We start from the raw sequence: 17,344 nt of genomic DNA on the forward strand, positions 1-17,344 counted from the left end.
GGAGACTGTCGCTCGCGGACTCTGGGGCATTCCAAACCGTTACTCCGCCCGCCGGGGTGGGGCCAGCGCAACGGCCGAGCCTGCGCAGCGGGCCTCGCCGGCTCCGGGGTCCCGGCGCGCACTACAAGTCCCAGAAGGCAACGCTCCGCCGGGGGCCGGCGGCCGCCTTACCTGCCGCGAGCCTAGTCCTCCGGTTACTACCGCTCTCCCCCTCCCCTGTTCCCGTCGGTCTCCTCTCCACAGTTAACGGCTACTTCCTCTTGAAGCACATGAGAGGAAGCCTTAGCCACCTCGACATCGAAGCTCTCCGCGTTCTCGCTCTTTCTCCCTTTGCCCGAACTATGCCTGACTCCCTCACCGGGGTCGGCTAGCCGACGCGAGAGAAGGAAGCCTTTGGAGGCCCCAACCCGGGCAACCTGGTCGCACTTCCGCCTCCCGGGCTCCGGAAGGTAGCGCGCACGCGCTCCCTGCGACTCCGGCGCGGTTGACTTCCGCTCCCACTGTGCCCTGCGAGCCGAATCATGGATCACACTGGTAAGGAGGCGGAGGCAGTGGGGGTCCCGGTTCCATGCCCCCTTGGCCGGCTTGGGACCGGTCCCCCAGCGAGCATAGAAGGGTTACGCTCGCCCTACAGCACTGGGGTGTGGCGGCGAGAAAGAAATCTCACAGACCCCTCCCAGTGCCCGGCCCAGGCCTGCTACTTCCCGGCCTACCCTCCGGTGTGGTACCTACAGCCTCGGTGCCGGCAGCAGCCGCTCCTTCTCTGCTTCTGCTGAGCTCCCAGCCGGGACGACGGGCGGCGCGGGCCTCGGGGAGGAGAGAGCTCCGGCTCTTTTTTTCCCTTCATACTGGGTGCTCTACCCCACGTTATGAGGACTGGCGGGTAGATTCCAATCTCGGAGTCGGGGAAGCCTCGTTACGCTGGGAGTCGATGCGCGAGAGTGGGTTGGAGACTTCCTGCTGTCTCAGTCAGCTTTGGGCGGGTGCTGTGTCGGTCACCGCTTCTCGTTATTGTCTCTCCGGTCTTTCATGGACTCTAGAGGTGGGAGAAGGGAGTCGGATATGGTTTTCGGAATTATACCGGGAGCAGCTTTTCTGGTTAAGCCCAAAGCATGCCCCGCATTTTGGCAGTGGTCGTTAACCATCAATTTTGAGCTTAAAATCAATCTACCTGAGCTTAAAATGAAGCTATTTTCATCTCTTTCTCCAAGTAAGGATGGCTCCACTCTTTGTTATGTGGTTTTTGATTTTTGCTTCCTCCTGGTTTTTGGATACTGAGTGAATGCATTTGGAGTTAGTGTTCCGTACAGTTATATCAGCCGTATTACAAGTAGTGGAAAAAGGCTTTTTCCAGTATTAAGTATTGACTAGGGTATACTCAGTCACAAACTGTCTGCTTAGTTTCATTTATATACATGTTTGTGTATATATAAACATAACGTATGCCAGATATTCTAGGCCTGGAAATGGAATGGTAAACGAGATGAAATGAATTCCTGTTCCCTTGTAGGTTACATTCTATTGGGAAAGACACAATAAACCCAAGTTTATTTTTTTTTCAAAGCTTAAATGTTTACAGATTGTCAATGCTTTGAAGAAGATAAATGGGTGCGGTGGTAAAGACTATTAGGAGGAAGCTTCAGAGAGGGTGGTCAGGAAAGGTCTTTCTGGAAAAGTAACGTTTGTAACCTGGGATCTGGTGGATGAGAAGAATCCAGCATTGAATAAATCAAGAAGAAAGCATTTACAGCAAGTACAAAGAGGTAGGAAATTGCAGAGAAGACCAATCAACTGCACCTTAGTTAGCAAAAGGGAAAGAGCCCTAAGATGAGATTGGAAAGGAAGGCAGGAGTCAGTTCGTGCAAGTCCATGGTAAAGATGTGAATTTAATTTTAAATGCAATATGAAGCCATTGAGCAGTAGTAGAGGAGGAACATAATCTCTTTTTAAAATAATAGATTGTTCTGTGGAGAATGGTGTAAGAGACAGAGGTAAGAATAACAGAAAATAGAAAATTTGGGAGGTGGTTGCAATAGACCAGAAGGGAGGCTTGGCTTAGTTGAGATGGCTTGGTTTAATGAGAAGGGGAGTGAGCGGATTCAGGTGGTAGAGCTCGAACACGCACCAGTGGATTGGTTTGGAGGCATGTGAGAGAAAGCAGATGTGCCTAGGTTTCTAGTTTGAGTAGCTAGGTGACACCCATTACTGGAAAACTTGGAAGAAAACCACTTTTTTTTTTTTTATGAAGAAGAGGTGAGAAATGGGAATTTGGGAACTAGATTTTGGACTGCTAAGTATGAAATGTGTATTGAGACACAAAGGGAGATGTCAAGTGGAGATCAGACAAAAGTTTGGGACTTAGTACCACATAGCTGATATTTTAAGGCATGAGGGTGGATGAGATCACTTAATGAAAAGGAATACAGAAGAGGGCCTCAGGAACTCTAATGTTTGGAAATTTATAGAGTCAAAATTCTGGGATCTTGGTATTAAAGTGGCATACATGTCACATTGGCAAAATGTTTCTCGTTTGAACCTATTACTGAAATTGGGAGTCAAGCTCCTTTCACAGTTTAGAGGATGTTAGGAAACTGTAGTATGAGTGTTTATTATCCTAGTTCTCTAAGGTAAAAGTTTGCCTAATAAAGTAAAAGTGATCCTAACATGAAAATATTCACTAATGAGCTGACCACTTAAAAAATTAGTTCCTAGTCAAATATCCCTGCTGCTCAACACCAGCTTCTTTTCTGTTATTTTAGTTAATTTTGTTATAAGCCAGTGTCCTTTGTGTTTCATATCAAGAAATGGTATCAAATGCTGTACATTGATTGTGATTACAAGCCTTACAGAAGATTCAGGTTTTTATGAAATTCATAAATGTGAATTTGGGAACTATTTGAATCACAAATAAAATCTTTGGCAAGTGAGGAAATGCCAGTTAGCTAGCTAATTGAATACATTATGACAAGATAGGAATTTCAAAACGATGATTCTAATATCAAAGGATTAAGAGAGGCCCTTGGAGAAATTGATGAAGCCCTTGAATGTTATGCAGAAATGACTGGTTTTGTGATCGTGCAGTAAAAGCCAATCATAAAATGAACACTATCCTGTGGTGTTCTCCAAGAAACTCTTAATTAACACTTGATTCATTCTCATCGAAGAATTAGCACTTAGTTGTAACTATAACCTGGTTTTTGTACAATATTTCTTGGTTCCTTTAGTTTGAGATAAAATTACAAACAAAACTTTTAAAAACCTGTGTAATGTAAAAGCATTATGCCTTTCTAAAGTGGATTTCACTTTAAATGTGCCAGTTACATCCTTAATTCTCACTTTCTGTAGAGACTTTTGTTGTTAGGGCTTTATGTTTTCAGTTGACATATTCAAAAGGAAATTATGCTGTACTGATTCTTAATAAACCCCCAAACCCCAAGACGTACCTAGAATGTTGTCACTATTAAATGCTGTTCTTTGTTTATGAACTTGCAATCTGAAGCAGGCTGCAAGGTGTCAAAGGGAAGCAGGCTCTTGAAAGTCATAGTAGGCTAAGCAAGCCATGATAGTGACCTCAAGTGTCCAGGGTGTTGTGAAAGGGACTTGTAGTAGTGAAGTGTTTGTATTTTGATCATTCAGCAAGGTCAAACTGTTAAGAGTCCTTTTTAATATCCGAAGGACAGCATTGAATAGCTGTCTGTCTATGACAACTTGCTTTGGAAAATCAGGAAAGCCTTTTGAGAGAGGGAAAAAAAATCACTCTGTCATATCTGTCTTTTTGCTATTACGTTGCTTGTGGGTATTTTAAGAAACTAGAATAAAAGCAGGTGAAATACATTATTCAGGTTGTTAATACATTTAGTGAAGTGTTAAGAGTTGATCAAGTTGGATTTATCCTAATTTAAGATTATAGCTATTCGTGTAATCCCTTTTCCATGAATTTCGGAGGGGGAGGAATTAGCTATTATGAAAGCAATGGTAGAAAGTAGACTGAAAGATATTTAAATTAATAATTAAGGGCTGGTTTTCAATTTTGTTTTATATATTGTTCAGAAAGAGTACGAATTGGTGTGAGTTTAACATGAATCTGTAATTCTAGTACTCTTGGAGGGCATTAGTACTAACCAGGTTACTACTTCCAAGTTTGGCTTTACTGAATTTAATGTGGGCAATTTGGCTGTCACTCTCAATTGTGCTGTCTCCTGCAGTGGCAGTTAAACATCCTTGTTCACTAAATGTCATATTTAAAACATTACTATTTTTTAAAAATGATTTTATTTACATTTCCTACTTAGGGCATTTCCCTTTCTGTGTTTAGTAGGTAAAGGTGGATATTTTCCGGATTGTAATATCTTGTCGTGGACTTGAAAAGGGATGGCTTTCAATCTTCAAGTGGAGTCAGTTCTATGAAATAATGCTCCTGTTACTCATGGGATATGAGTTAACTTATTACATAAGCTAGTAACAGTCAGTTGTTGAGACCTAGTTGAAGTACAGAAACCTTGCATCCTTCTAAACTATAATTTTCCATTACAGTGCTGGCTAAGAACAAAACAGTACATATAAATGTAGACGTGTTATAACACAAATAAATTACTGTGTTTCTACTACTAAATGCTATAATGTTTTACTATATTCCTGAATGCTTTTTAGAAAAACTATTTTACACTTAAGAGAATAATCCCTTCCCTAAAACTAACTTTATTTTCAGTGCATTATTTATTTAATTTTACTGTTGTCAGTGTTAGTTCTTTCCAGTTTTTGGTTGTCCTGATGTGGATGCAGATTACTCAATTTACTGTGTGACTACTTTGCATGCTTGGTAAAGATAGTGATGGTTTTCTTTCTTATTCTTCTTCCTCTTACTTTTCTTTTTCTTCTTTTAAAACAGAATCTCTTAGGTGCCTCGTTAGCACACTAGGTAGCCCGTCAGTCTCATAAAACAAAATCTCTTACAGTTCCAAGACAGAGGTTCTTATTTTAGGCTTGTGATGGATTTTATGTTTATATAAGGTACCCTGGAATTACATGGAAAATTTCATTGTCCACTTTTTTAGGGAGTGGTTCAATAACTTTTATTAACTATTTAAAGGGTTCTGTGTCTCAAAAAGCATTGCTTTAAGGGTTTTTCCAAAATAGAGAAAAGTAATACTTAAACTGACATAACGTAGTATTTAAAATCAGAACTCAGATATTCAACATCTGATAATGTTGAGTATATTGCTTTAATACCTGTGGCAGTATAATCTTCAAAAAGAAAAACTAAAAGAAATTACAACTTTTTTTTCTAACGTAGACAATGAGTTACAAGGCACTAATAGTTCTGGATCAGTGGGTGGTCTTGATGTTCGAAGACGAATTCCTATAAAACTCATCTCCAAACAAGGGAACAAAGCCAAAGCTTCACCTCGAACTCCAAGGACTATAAACAGAATGCCTGCAAAGGCTCCACCTGGTGATGAAGGTAATTTGTTTAAACTAACAGATCCCAAAGCCTTTCTGTTATATCTGATCCCACCAAACAATCCATGTGATTTTATTTACTTTTGGCCACCTCTTTTTTTTTTTAATCTTACACACTCTTCATTCTTTAGTCTTTTTGACTTCTCATTTTGACATTGTGCTTTTTTCTCCCTTAATAAATACTTTTGGTTTACTTTCTCTTGCTCATGAAGGTAACACTGCCTTTTGTTTAAAAAAAAACTTAAACAAGATTGCAGAAAACATAAAAGTAAAAATTGTCCCGCTCTCCCTTTAATTCTTCTCCCCCAAAATAATGCCTGGTAAGACTTTTTTTTGTAGTTACTTTATGTATAACTGCCCTTTTTCCATGTAAGATGCATTTTGAGATTTTGCCCTATCAGTATACACATATGTATCTCATTTGAGAAAATAGGTTTAGATACTTCATTTATGGATATACCATAATTTATTTAACAATTTTTCTAATTTTTTGAGATTAAGAACAATTTGTAGTCAGTATCCTTGTACATAAACCTTAGTATGTATATTTCATAGAATTTAAACTGTGTGAATTTGGGCATTTTAGAACGTGGTAGATTTTAGAATTCGTGCATTTTAGAATTTGACAGATAACATCAAATGGCTCTACAAAAAAAGTACATTGCTTTATATTCCCATACCAATATTGGTACTACTAACCTTTAAAAATTTTTGTTCTGATACACTTTCTGTAATTATAAGTGGGGTTGTGTATCTTTTCATAGTGTTGGTCATTTCTTTTGCCTAGGATCTACCTGTTCATATCCTTTCCCCCCTTTTTTTTCCTGTTTGATTGTCTTTCTGCTGATTTTTATGAGTTCTTTGTAAATTAGTAAAATTGGCCTTTTGTCATATACTGTGTATATACCCCATTTGTCTTTTGAGTTTTATATGTAAATTTTTCATTGTAGAGATGCTTGACAATTCTATGTAGTCAGATATCCAATCTTTTCTGATGTGACTTCTGGGTTTTATGACATCCTTAGAAAGGCCTTTCCCTGTTCAATGAGTATAAAAGAGTTTTCCCATCTTACCCATTAATACAGAGTCAGCAAACTACGGCATGTGGGCCAAATTGAGCCCTGTATTGGTAAATAAAGTTTTAAATGAATGCCTATTCATTTAAGTATTGTCTGTGGCTGCTTTCACTACATAACGGCATAGTTGAGTAATTGCAAGTATGGCTACATAGCCTAAAATATTTACTTCTCTGCCCTTTAAGCAGGAAGAGTTTGCTGACCCCTGCTTTGGAACTTTTACGGATATGTATTTGGATATTAAAACAGAAAGGGGTGTGGGCTTGAAGTGGGAGGGGATGAAGGGATACCTGAGAGCAAAAGGCTGGAAGGGGGATTTTAGCTTTTTTACATTGTTTTATTATTACAATAAGAATTTATTTGTACATTACTATGTAGTTGAAAAAATTATTTAAAAAACAAAAAGCCCAATAGGGTTACCCTGGGTTTTTTAATAGAGCTGCTGCAACTGGTGTATTATCCATACAAAAACATACACAGCTTAACTATGGGAGTACAGGTCGAACTACTCTGGAAAATGGTAATGTGCTCCTGATTTACTGGGCTATTGTTCGGCTCAGTAATTTTCTGAGTTTTAGATAAGTAGGAAAATTGACTTGCCTTATTTTGAGTTTAGATGACACCAGGATTTATAAGGTATAAATAAGTGGGCCATCTAAGAGCCTAGGGTCACTCAGATGCAACTTACAAGAACACTCTTTGAACTCTCCGTTTGTGTTGGCGCTAATTAGATAGCTCCACTGGACTCCACTGGAACGTCTGTCAGCTTCCGAAAATTCTTGTGTGTGGATGTGGGTGTGGGTGTCCGTCTGTTTGTGTCTGTGGGTCTGTATGCAGGTGCTGTAATGTAGCCATGTGGGTGAAGTTAAAACTTGTGTGCTTTGGCTACTCTGTTTACCAGTTCTAGGGCCAAAAGAGTCGTGAGAAGCCTAGCACCTTGGAGGGATAGATCTGTCTTCTCAGCTTTCCTTTAGGTAATTGGATTCTACCTAGAATCCCCATCAGACTTTTCCTTGGCTTTCTTCTCTTTTGTATGAGATGAGAGGATTACCATCAACTTTTTAATTAGGTCAGAACAGTTGAGCTCATTAGATCTTTATATTGTTTTAAGTTTATTGATGGCAATATATGCAGTGCAGGGGAAGATATTTGTAAGTGGATATGATACAACTTCTGCTGTTCGGGGGATTAACCAAGGAGAGGTTTTAATTGCAAGAATGAATATGTTGATATTTCCAAAATCAGGTTCAATTTAAAGCTGAAGAAGAGGATACCTAATTTATTATGTCATAAGGAGAAAATCTGCAGAATTGTATATGTTTTCATTTTTCCTTTGGTAATAATAGCAGTTTCTTACAGCATGATGCCACTTTTATAGCTAGATCAGAATAAATGGTGATTAATGTCTTTTATTTGTTAACAATCATGATCATGATAATAAATAGTTTTGTGAATTAATAAGAGCACTTGAATGGGAGTGAAGAGATCGGAGGTCTGTTCCTAGCTCTGCCACTGGTCTTCTCTGTGTTGAGTAATTATGGTCTCCAATACCACAGTGTTCTCAGTTGTGAGAGCTGGATTGCGTGATTGCCAAGATCATTTCTAGCCGATGTTTTAAACTAGTCTTGATAATCTTGTTCTTAGAAGAGCTTTCAATGGTATCAGTGAACAGGCCTGTTTTGTCATGTATATGTGCTTCTAGAATTAGATTTGAGATATGAAAAGTTAATAGGTAACACTTTGTTTTCTCAGAAGGATTTGACTATAATGAAGAAGAACGATATGACTGTAAAGGAGGCGAAGTATTTGGAAATCAGCGAAGATTTCCCGGACACCTTTTTTGGGACTTTCAGGTATAACTAAAATCTAAAAATTTTATTAGGACAGTAAAAAATTTTAAGTGTGTTATTAGAACAATGTAGAATACATAAAGAATGGTACAAACTTTTATTATAGTTACGTCTTTCGGCACCCACAAATCATTTATTAGTGCCCTGTTTCTGCTGTTTCCAAAATTAATTTGAAGTAATTTTCAGTAAAGTCAAGTAAAATCAATAACCACTAACACTTCTGAAGAGAAAAGAGAACAGCTCCCCAGAACTGATGGTGGCCCAGATAATGTGGAGTATGTGGAAATTGTACCAAGAAACCTCCATTTCTACTTGTTTTAATGACTTTTATAAAATACTAACCAATTCACTGGGTAAATTATAGATAGAATTTTTAGAAATGCTTAAGGAAAATTTAATTGTATCATTTCAACAGATAAACATCTTAGGTGAAAAGGATGATACACCAGTTCATTTCTGTGACAAATGTGGATTGCCTATTAAAATCTATGGGCGAATGGTAAGTATAACTAAATTAAATTCTGTTTTTGCAAATGTAATCATTTGTGTAGAGGTAAGATTCTGGAATTTAAGTAGATGTGTTTATCATTGTTCAATGATTAAGTCTGAAACATTTTAAATAAGTGAAAAATAGCTATGGGAAATTTGGGGATAATATGCATTTATTATAATTATCTTGACAAATTCTTGAATTTCTTATAAAAAATTAAGGAAACTAATTCTGAAAACTAAATAATTTCTTTGGACTATTTGATACCTGTTAGTTTATATTTATTGTAGTTTATAAGGAAAAATTTGTTTTCTTGCAGAAACAGAATAGAATCAATTACTCATTTCTGAAGGCTATAAATTTTAATGTAAAACTGAATAAATAATATTTATACTTTCCAAGAATTGAATTCTAATCATTAAAAAAAAATACTACCTTACTGTAATTTTATAGTAATTTTGACATATCCTCCCTTTAAAAATATTTTACATTTGTGTTTGAAGAAAATTGAATTCAGTCATATATATCGGTGATGGTAGAGGGCATGGATGGTACATTGTTGGTTTGCTGTATAACATAGCTAAGAAACAGGAAGGGACTGGGAGTTTTTATGTGGTATAACATAATTTTACTGTGTCCTTCTGATTCATTTTAGATATTTGTAAGTTCATTAACTTAAGACTATCTGGGAAGAATGCTACTTATTTGTTCTTTTACTGCCTTGGAATAGATTCAGGAGGAAGAGGATAATATAAAACATTATACAGTATTCCTCAGGAGCTTTTAACCTATAGGGACCGTGAATGTGTAAGCAAATGTGCGTGTATACATTTACTGGGGAAAGGGCCAATATTTTCATCACATTTTCACAAAGAGCGTTGTGACTGAAAAAGGTGAACTATTGCTTTAATATAATTAGTGCTTAATAAATGTTCATTTTTGACAAACAGCTCTCAAGTGCCTTCTCTGCCTAGGTCACTTTTTTTATGAAACTATTTTAACTTGTTTTAATGTGTTTAACTGTAATGTCTCTGTTCACAGATTCCATGCAAGCATGTTTTTTGCTATGACTGTGCTATTTTACATGAAAAAAAGGGAGATAAGATGTGTCCAGGGTAAGATCATCATTAAATTTTTAAATAATAAAGTTTGTGATAAGTGATTTATGATCTAGGTTAAAGGTCGTGGTGTAATATAAACCAGTGGAAGGATATCAAATGTGTAGACATGGCTAATCCTTGTCTGTGAGCCTAGAGTTGGCCTTAGCCTTCTCAGGATAGGGTGAATCAGCTGTTATCAGTCAGTTCAAATTGGCCGAAATAACAGAGTATATTCACCATCACAATTAACATTATAAACCAAAAATAGTTATTTTCTTGTTTTAATAGGACACGAGAGAGGTAGTATGACGGAGTGATTGAGAGCAAAGACTCCGAAATTAGAATTCCTGGGTACAAATCCCTTTTCCTGTCCTTTATTAGCCGTGTGACATAGGCTGTTTCTTCATCTATAAAATGGAGCTAATAATAATAGTGCTTCCCTCCCTGGGTTATTAGAGTTAAATGAGTTAATACATACATAGTTCCTAGCATACAGTAAGTACTAGGTAAGTATAAGCTTTTATCTATTACCTTCAAATATGTTTCTTATGTCTTGAATATATCTTAGACCACCATCATGGCATAGAATCAGATCAGTTATGGAGAGCTGGAGGTGTTAGTTGAGTGATCTATTTTGGGATGGTCTTGAAGGATCCAGAATAAACTGAATTCTTATATCAATTCAGAACCCTGGTGGGTTTGAGAAAAGCTTTGAGAGCAACTACAAGGAAGGAAAAACAGATACAACTCAAAATCAAGAATGCAGAGCCACTTAATATAGTGTCAAATGACCTGACACACATATTCAGTGATAATGGCTTATACGTGTATAGTACTTAACTAGTGATTAAATACTGTCATTTTTGTTTTGTTTGTTAAGGATACTCTCTTAAGTAGGATGCAGTGGATATGAAAACGTGAATTAGGTAGAGTAAATGTTTTAACCCCATGTTACAGATGAAACAAAGTTTAAATGACTTTTCCCAGATGACAGCGCTGATACCACATCCCAGTTCTGATTACTAATTCAGTCCTCTTTCCACTATTTCAAGAAGACTCTGAAAGCAAGAGTGAATTAAAAATAGTGAAGAATAGTTACAATTTTGACCCTGACTCGTTAAGCAAATGGTGACTTAAATTTAGTGATTATAATTTAGAAAAGGAGACATGTGTAACACTTTGTAGCAGTAACATAGTCTAACAATTCAGAAAGACCTCTTCTGTAAGAGACTCTTGGTATTGAGAGTTCAAGTTTACATTGTCTGTGTTGTTTAATGTTAAGAACCTTGATGGTTAGGATGATCCTATGTATTTTTGTAGTCCTTGTAGCAGCTTCCACTTAGTAGTATTTGCTCAGAAAATACTTAACTGCTCAATAAATACTGTACAAGCTTGAATTCCATGATTGTAACAGATCCTTTGGTTACTGGCACTTCCTGGATTTTTTGGCAAATGATTGTAAAGCATAGAATTGTTTGAAAAAATCAGGTAATTTATAGGTCTTGGGAAGAATAAGGTCTTTTCTTAAAATATACTCTGTTTCATAAACACTTTGAAATTTTTCTTGTACTAAGAGTTCTGAGGTTGACAGAAATGCTGATGCTTAATAATGGAATCACTGTGCTATACACCTGAAACTAATATAATATTGTAGACAAACTATATGTCAATTTAAAAAAATTGCTGGTTCTTAATAGTGAACAGACAACAAAGGGGAAAAGGTTAAAAGTTCACTGAAAGTAACCATAACTTTTAATGGTGAATTTTTGCAATGTTTTCCATAACAAATTTGAAAATTAGTTGTATCTTTATCTTTGAAACTAAGTGCATTATTTTTTGTTTTTTAACATTTTGGGCATCAGTAAATATCGAGCTAGTTTATTATTTTCAGTGACTACATAATATTCCATTATATAGATGAACCATCATTTTTATTTATTTTTAAATTTTAATTTTTTATTGAATTTTTAACCTTGAAGTATAGTCAGCTTACAATGTTGTTTTAACTTCTGGTGTACAGCATAGCATTTCAGTTATATGTATATATTCCTTTTCAAATTCTTTTTCTTTATAGGTTATTACAAGACACTGAATTTAGTTCCCTGTGCTATACTAAGTGCATTATCTTTATGGTCTGTTTTTAGTAAATCAAACTTGTTTCCCCTTCTCATTTAGCTGTAGTGATCCCGTGCAGCGAATTGAGCAGTGTACACGCGGTTCTCTCTTCATGTGTAGCATTGTGCAAGGGTGCAAGAGAACGTATTTGTCTCAGAGAGACTTACAGGCTCATATCAACCACCGCCATATGAGAGCTGGAAAACCCGTTCCCCGTGCTTCACTTGAGAATGTTCATCCTCCTATTGCCCCACCACCAGCTGAGATCCCCGATCGGTTTATTATGCCGCCAGACAAGCACCACATGAGCCATATTCCACCAAAGCAGCACATCATGATGCCACCACCTCCTTTGCAACATGTGCCACACGAGCACTATAATCAGCCACATGAGGATATTCGTGCTCCTCCAGCAGAATTGTCCATGGCTCCACCTCCACCTCGTTCGGTCAGTCAGGAAACCTTTCGTATCTCAACAAGAAAACACAGCAATTTAATAACTGTCCCTATTCAGGATGACTCAAATTCAGGTGCTAGAGAACCACCACCTCCTGCCCCAGCACCTGCTCACCATCATCCTGAGTATCAGGGTCAACCAGTGGTATCGCACCCTCATCATATTATGCCTCCACAGCAACATTATGCACCACCCCCACCTCCTCCACCACCAATAAGCCATCCAATGCCACATCCTCCCCAGGCCGCAGGTACTCCTCACTTGGTTTATAGCCAAGCTCCACCTCCGCCAATGACCTCTGCTCCACCACCAATAACCCCTCCCCCTGGACATATTATTGCCCAGATGCCACCTTATATGAATCATCCTCCTCCTGGACCTCCCCCACCTCAGCACGGTGGTCCACCTGTAACTGCACCCCCTCCTCACCATTATAATCCTAACTCTCTACCCCAGTTCACTGAAGATCAAGGAACTCTGAGCCCTCCATTTACACAGCCAGGGGGAATGAGTCCTGGTATATGGCCTGCACCAAGAGGGCCACCTCCTCCTCCACGAATGCAGGGTCCGCCTTCTCAAACCCCACTTCCTGGACCACATCATCCAGATCAGACAAGATACAGACCGTATTACCAATGATAATAGTGTTTTGAACTGAAGATATGATGAGGAAACAAACTTGTGTATAGTCAATCTTTTAATTAAGCGTTGACTGGGGAAGGAAAAGCACCTCTTGCTGAGGTGGCTGTAAACACTTAGGGTCTTGTCTCTTAAAGTGGTTTTAAATTTTGACCTTAGGATTGATTTCAAGTACTATGCTATAGTGCAGATAAGTGGCTCCGTTGAGCACAGCTATATTTTAACACCTTTGTTCCCCTAATATGGTAAATTGACACAGAGGCGACCGTTTGTAAAAAAATTTGAAAAAAAAATTTTTCATCGTTCCACTTTCAAAAGTATTGCTTTTTGTTAAACCCAATGTTTAGTTTTTCTTGTGATACGTTTTTGTTAACCTGTGTAAAAGGATTAAATTTCAATATGGTTGTAAAAATGCTATTTTTATGTGAATTTAAGTGCAGCCACATACTGTTTTTTAAACCATATGTTTTACCACTAATTTCCCAAAGTTACAATAAAATCCTAAAAGTAAAAATCTACTAGAATTTACTGTAAGGCAGACTGTTAAATGCTAGAAAATTATTTCACATTTCAGGCACTGAAATTTTGAGGTATTTTAAGTACATAATGCACTTCACTTTGATGCCTTTTCATTTTTAGGCAGCCTCAGGAGCACCGAAATACATTGGAATTCTAGTATTAAGTCAGATGTATGTTTGTAATGTTAAAAGGCATTGCTAATTATTTGGAAAGGTGTGGCCAAAGTCACCAGCTCTTTGGGCTCCAAGCTGTTGGGGGGTGCTGTTCATCATTACTGCTTTTTACTGAATGGTTGGAATCACATAATGCACCACACTTACTAATCTTCAGTAACATTATTTTGTAGAACTGTTTAAATGGTGTTATTAGATAAAGTGTGTTCTACTCTTCTCATTGTCTTAAATGAAATATTTAGGGCTGAATAGGCTATGTGTAACTCCTCACTTCATGGTAGAATTTGATCCTGTGCTTAAGTGGGTTCTTGTTGATTGGGTTTGAAACTGTGCTTTGAATGCCGTGGAGGGATTTGAATACTGTATTAATGAAGGGTGTTCTTGTGTCACAGACTTGTGTTGCTCAGGTTTCGTTACTGTGTGATAAGGGTTTTTTCTCTTAACTTGACATTTAAAAACTATTCTTTCCTGTTTCTTTTATTGATTAAGCAGTCTAAAACTTGGAACATGTTAGCATGGAGTCAACAGTGAAGACTGCCAGATAATTTTGTATTGGAGAAGAAAAAAGTAATGTCTAAATTGTGAATTTCAGTGCTTTATAAGGTGCCTTCAGAGCCAGCTTTTGCATTATAGGGGCTTGATACAGTCCAGCTAACATGACCACTTACAGTTTATGCAGAACTCATATGTACAAATTAATATTCTTAGGATATTACTGTGTATCCTTTGAATAAACCCCTGTGAAGTATTTCCTCCCCCCTACAATGGTGCATAATATAAACATGAAATGTGTAGTATGCAGATACCATTTATTAAATAGTTTGTAGTGTATAAATTTAGAACATTTCTTTTTGACAAGGGGTGAACTGATTACTAATTTACCATTTATTTGTGTCAGATGCAGGCAAAACAATTTCTCATCTCAGATAATCAGATGCGAAGTCATCTATGAACTTAGAGTTGAAGTTAGAAATAATCTAAATGACCTTTTCAACCTTGACCAGCCGAAAATAACTCATAAACCTTTTTTTAAAGATAAAGTAAGTGATTTTTCACACCTAGCAATTTGAGAGTCCAGTGTTAATGCAATATTTCTAGTGAGAAATTGTCATTAGAAGCATGGGAGTGAAATAGTGTGAAATGATGGTGAGTGCTTCTATCGTGTTACTGTAGGTACTTGGACTGGTGCAAACTTGATTCCCCTTTGTTGGCCCTATTTAGGAGCTGTTAAAATATTATTGTTGAAAATCCAATACCCTTTTTTGTTTCATGTAATAGGAAATCGCCAAATTCACAGTAGGTCTTCTCAACTCTTCATGAAGAGCTCTCCTATTTTAATTGAAATTGAGTAGAGTTGAACGTGGTATGGAACCACTTAAACTATGTATTGGACAAAAAAAAAACTAGTATGATAAAGTTCCACATGTTAAGAGAATTCTTGTAGGCTTTTTAAAAATGATTTATTTTCAGTTAGGTTTAAGGAATTTATGTTATGCAGGGAGGCAGATCAGATGAATGTGTTGTAGCAGACAATTTTTTGAAACGGTGTTAGACTTGAATTCATCCGGTTATTGTTTGAATGAGAGTGGGTGGGTAGAAGGATAAAGTTACTGTTAGTGTTTCGTTCCTTAAGGAAAAAGATGTGAATCCCAGCCTTATTTCAGGGAAGCCTTTGAAGCTATGATGGACATAAGTCTAAATTAAATGTATGTATGTTTCATTATATTGCTCTTAAGACTACTGAGGTGGCAGTTTAATTTTTAAAAACAATAAAATGAAAGCATAAATACTATTTTGCCTAGGTGAATTTTTACCTAATGATGACACATTTGGGAGAATGCAGAGTTTTTCATTTTGAGACAACTTTTACAACTTTTTTTGGAGATTAAAACCAGCAAGTTGAACATTAGTATTTCTAAAGTGGCATGCCTGTTCAGAGTATGATATTGTATTTGGGGGAACTATCAGTTGCAAAAACCATAAGAAACTATAGCCTTTTTGCCCTATGAATACTACTTGCTCAAGTTACTGTATAAATACTAATGAGATACCTCTGAAATATAAATGCAAAAGATAATTTGAACATACTTTAAAACTCCCAGTAGGTGACGTTATACTATGTGAAGTATACAGAGCTGCTTTAGGCTTTGTTCTAACATTGGAAGAGTATCTTTCATACTTCTTTTTGGAAAAACCCTATCAAAATTTTTGAAGAAGCTTTATGTTATAAAAACGTGGGAAACAACTAACAAATACCTGAAACCAAAACATACTCTTCTAATTATTAGATTGGCCATCAAATTGGTTTATTGATGTTCGTTGAGGCTTGACATAGTCATCCTATATTCTGACTAAGTGGATTTATTTTTCTTCACTGGTTTGTAACTGTAATCTGTTAAAGTGTGGCCTAGACCAAGCAGAATTTACTTATTACAATGTATGTCCAGGCTAATGAGACAATATTTCGTATACTAGGCTTAAAGGGGAGAGAGAGAGAGCGCGCGCGAGAAGCCAGTTAGAATACTCAGTAATGATACTAATAAAAACATTTGAATTTTGAAACATTTTTGTTTTGATTCATGTCCTTCAGTTTTTCATCTTTGAGGGGAAAAGTGTTAAGGCAGAATTCTTAAAGCTACATTTTAGTATTAAACTTTAATTTTCTCACCTTCCTTAGAATTTGAATTTTGAGGCGTTACTGAATCACAGGATTTAAGTGAACAATGGTAGATCATAGGCTTAGCTCTAACACTTGGGCAGGACCCTGTCTTTTAAAAATGATAGCATTTTGAAATGTTAATTATACATCCTCAGAATATCCCAATTCTATTCTAAAGAGTTATAAGCACCAACTTTTATATTTATTTAAGCCCATTTCCTATTAACCTACCTTTAAAATTCTCCCTTTATCTCAATTCAGAGGTAATGGCAGTGGTAACGGGGAGGTCACAGGCTTTCTAGGCCACTGGAAAGACATTGACCTTACTGTGACATGGGAAGCCATGGTGGGGTTCTGAGCAAAGGAGTGGAATGGTCTGGCTCTTTTAAGAGGATTATTCTGGCGGTGTGGAGGAAAGATGAGGGAAGCAAAGATACGAAGCCCAGCTAGAAGGTTGTTTTTATAATTTACACAAAAGATGATGGTAGTAGCATTATAAGTATCAAGAAGTGGGTGACTTGAAGTTTGGATGTATATATATTTTATATATAAATTTATATACATAAATTAAGCACATATGCTAGACATGTGTGTATGTGATAAATAAAATAGACATGGTCCCTGCTCATTAGGAGCTTATATTCTAACTTATCCAAGAATTATTCTTGATAGTAACTTAAATTTTCCTCAAAAATTTTAATTTTTTTTTTCAAAAATAGTGGGTAGGAAAAAATTTTTTCAGTGTGTTACATTACAAAAACACAGACACAGACACACACACACATATACAACCATAACGAGAGAGA

General features: G+C 36.9%; 1 protein-coding gene and 1 long non-coding RNA gene across 5 annotated transcripts in view; one reads left to right on the forward strand and one right to left on the reverse strand.

Moving 5' to 3' along the window:
* Positions 1–257, reverse strand: part of LOC116281335 (uncharacterized) — a 58,832-nt gene extending 58,575 nt beyond the window's left edge. For all 3 annotated transcript variants that reach the window (XR_012074587.1, XR_012074586.1, XR_012074585.1), the window contains exon 1: positions 172–257. This is a non-coding gene — a long non-coding RNA (uncharacterized lncRNA). The remainder of the gene's footprint in view (positions 1–171) is intronic.
* CBLL1 (Cbl proto-oncogene like 1) lies at positions 199–15,671 on the forward strand. Of its 2 annotated transcripts, none has more exons than XM_006198519.4 (6): positions 199–534; positions 5,294–5,461; positions 8,292–8,389; positions 8,802–8,885; positions 9,918–9,991; positions 12,152–15,671. In XM_006198519.4, the coding sequence occupies exons 1-6, from the start codon at positions 522–524 to the stop codon at positions 13,185–13,187; spliced, it is 1,473 nt and encodes a 490-aa protein (XP_006198581.1). In that variant the 5' UTR covers positions 199–521; the 3' UTR covers positions 13,188–15,671. The 2 variants fall into 2 exon arrangements, with proteins under 2 accessions (XP_006198581.1, XP_006198580.1); XM_006198518.4 differs by having other exon boundaries at positions 203–534; positions 8,289–8,389.
* Positions 15,672–17,344: the final 1,673 nt, after the last annotated feature.

The sequence above is a fragment of the Vicugna pacos genome, chromosome 7 (assembly GCF_048564905.1).
Source record: "Vicugna pacos chromosome 7, VicPac4, whole genome shotgun sequence".
In the NCBI taxonomy this organism is placed as follows: domain Eukaryota; kingdom Metazoa; phylum Chordata; class Mammalia; order Artiodactyla; family Camelidae; genus Vicugna; species Vicugna pacos.